The 1698-nt window shown below is 32.7% G+C and overlaps 1 protein-coding gene across 1 annotated transcript in view; it reads right to left on the reverse strand.

The window, feature by feature from the left end:
- Window positions 1-4: 4 nt before the first annotated feature.
- LOC101306304 (ABC transporter B family member 13-like) overlaps window positions 5-1698 on the reverse strand; it is a gene marked incomplete at its 3' end in the record, with an annotated part of 9443 nt that continues 7749 nt past the window's right edge. Inside the window, exons 14-15 of the mRNA XM_004292890.1 lie at window positions 321-634; window positions 5-237 (exon numbers count right to left, since the gene is read on the reverse strand). Coding sequence (XP_004292938.1) covers window positions 5-237; window positions 321-634 — 547 coding nt within the window. The remainder of the gene's footprint in view (window positions 238-320; window positions 635-1698) is intronic.

A 1698-nucleotide genomic window follows, 5' to 3' on the forward strand; every position in this document is an offset into this window, starting at 1 on the left:
CTCCCTCTCCAGCCTGAGTTTTGTAGCCATCAGGTAAACCTTGAATAAAAGAATGTGCATTGGCAGCTTTAGCAGCTTCTATGATCTCATCCATGCCGGCGTCTTCTTTACCAAACAGGATATTGTCAGCTATAGTAGTGGCAAACAATGCTGGTTCTTGACTTACCAATCCCATCTGTTCCCGTTGCCATCTCAGTTGTAGAGTTGAAACATCATTTCCGTCCAACAGTATTTTACCTATGAAACGTTGCTGCATTAGCCACAGTATTTGCATATACACATGGAAAGGATTGTTGTATATGTGAAATGTATTTATATACCTGAAGAGGGGTTGTAGAATCGTTGAACCATGGATATAATGGTGCTCTTTCCTGAACCACTGGGACCAACAACTGCAAAAGTCCTGCCAGCACTAATCGAAAAGCTCAGGTTTTCGAACACCATGTTGGGTCGTGATGGATAGGCAAAAGAAACATCACAAAACTCAATCTTCCCTGTTACTTTTGGCAACACTACTCCCTTGGCTGATACATTAGAGGTGTTAGAATCTGATTCAATCATGTTCATGATATTTGCAGCAGCAGCTCGGCCTTTAGAAATGGCAGCCAGGTTTGGAGTAGCTTGACCAAGAGCACTACAAGATGAAAGTTTGCTTTCAATCAGTGGCGGATCCAGGATTCGTAAACTGGGGTGGGCTTGAAATTTTCTTTTTGTTGTCTATAAATTTTTAAAACAAAATTTATAATATAATATGATAATTTTAAACAAAAATATATTATCGGCAACCAAAATAATGAAAATATATTATATGTACTCTTTTAAGACGCAAAATATGAGAACGTGTTTGAAATTATGAGAAATTTTATTCACACATACCAAATTTCTTAATGCACATCCCTATTTTTTTATATCTTTTTTAATACAATTTTACCCTTCTCATGAAGATGAATAAAAAAAAACTAAACAAACAAGCAAATTTCAATTTGTGATGCTAAGTTTTTAATTTTTATACATATTATCGGAAGTCTGCAAGCTTCCTAATGATATCAAATTTCCATACCATTTCGACTTATTGAAATCTTTGAGGTTATTTGAGTGAGAAAATTAATAATAAAAAAAATTTCAATCAATTTGTTTTCATTAATTGTTTGTGAATTCAGCTTCAATTTATTACCAATTAGATTTGATTTTAGTTGAAGAATTTGTAGTATTAATCATAGAGCTGAGAAAATAGAGTGATAGATTAAAGAGCAGTAACTTGTTTTGAATCGGTTTTGGTTGAAGGAATAAGAAAATAAGTTAAAAGAGTATGTATTAGGTAAAATAAAAAGGGCATATGAGGAAGTCTGGCGAAAAAAATTAGATAAAAAAAATTAGAGGTGTGTATTAAGTATATAAGGGTGTGTGAATAAAATTTCTCTACTGTTTAATCGATTAAAAGAGAAAGAAAAAAAAAAGATTGAGAATCTCAGATGAAAATAAAAGGTAAAACAAATGCGTGATAATATTTCAAAGAAAAATTATAATCACCTGAAAATAGAGACCCTATGGAAATGGAAGATCCAAAACTAACCCAAAAAAAGAAGCCCATTGACCAATTTGTGCCTAGAAAAAAAGGAAAAAACGAAGCCCAATTTGAGCCGGAGAAATTTTATTCACACACCTTTATATACTTAATACACACCTCTTAATTTTTTT

The sequence above is a fragment of the Fragaria vesca genome, linkage group LG2, assembly GCF_000184155.1.
Source record: "Fragaria vesca subsp. vesca linkage group LG2, FraVesHawaii_1.0, whole genome shotgun sequence".
Lineage (NCBI taxonomy): Eukaryota > Viridiplantae > Streptophyta > Magnoliopsida > Rosales > Rosaceae > Fragaria > Fragaria vesca.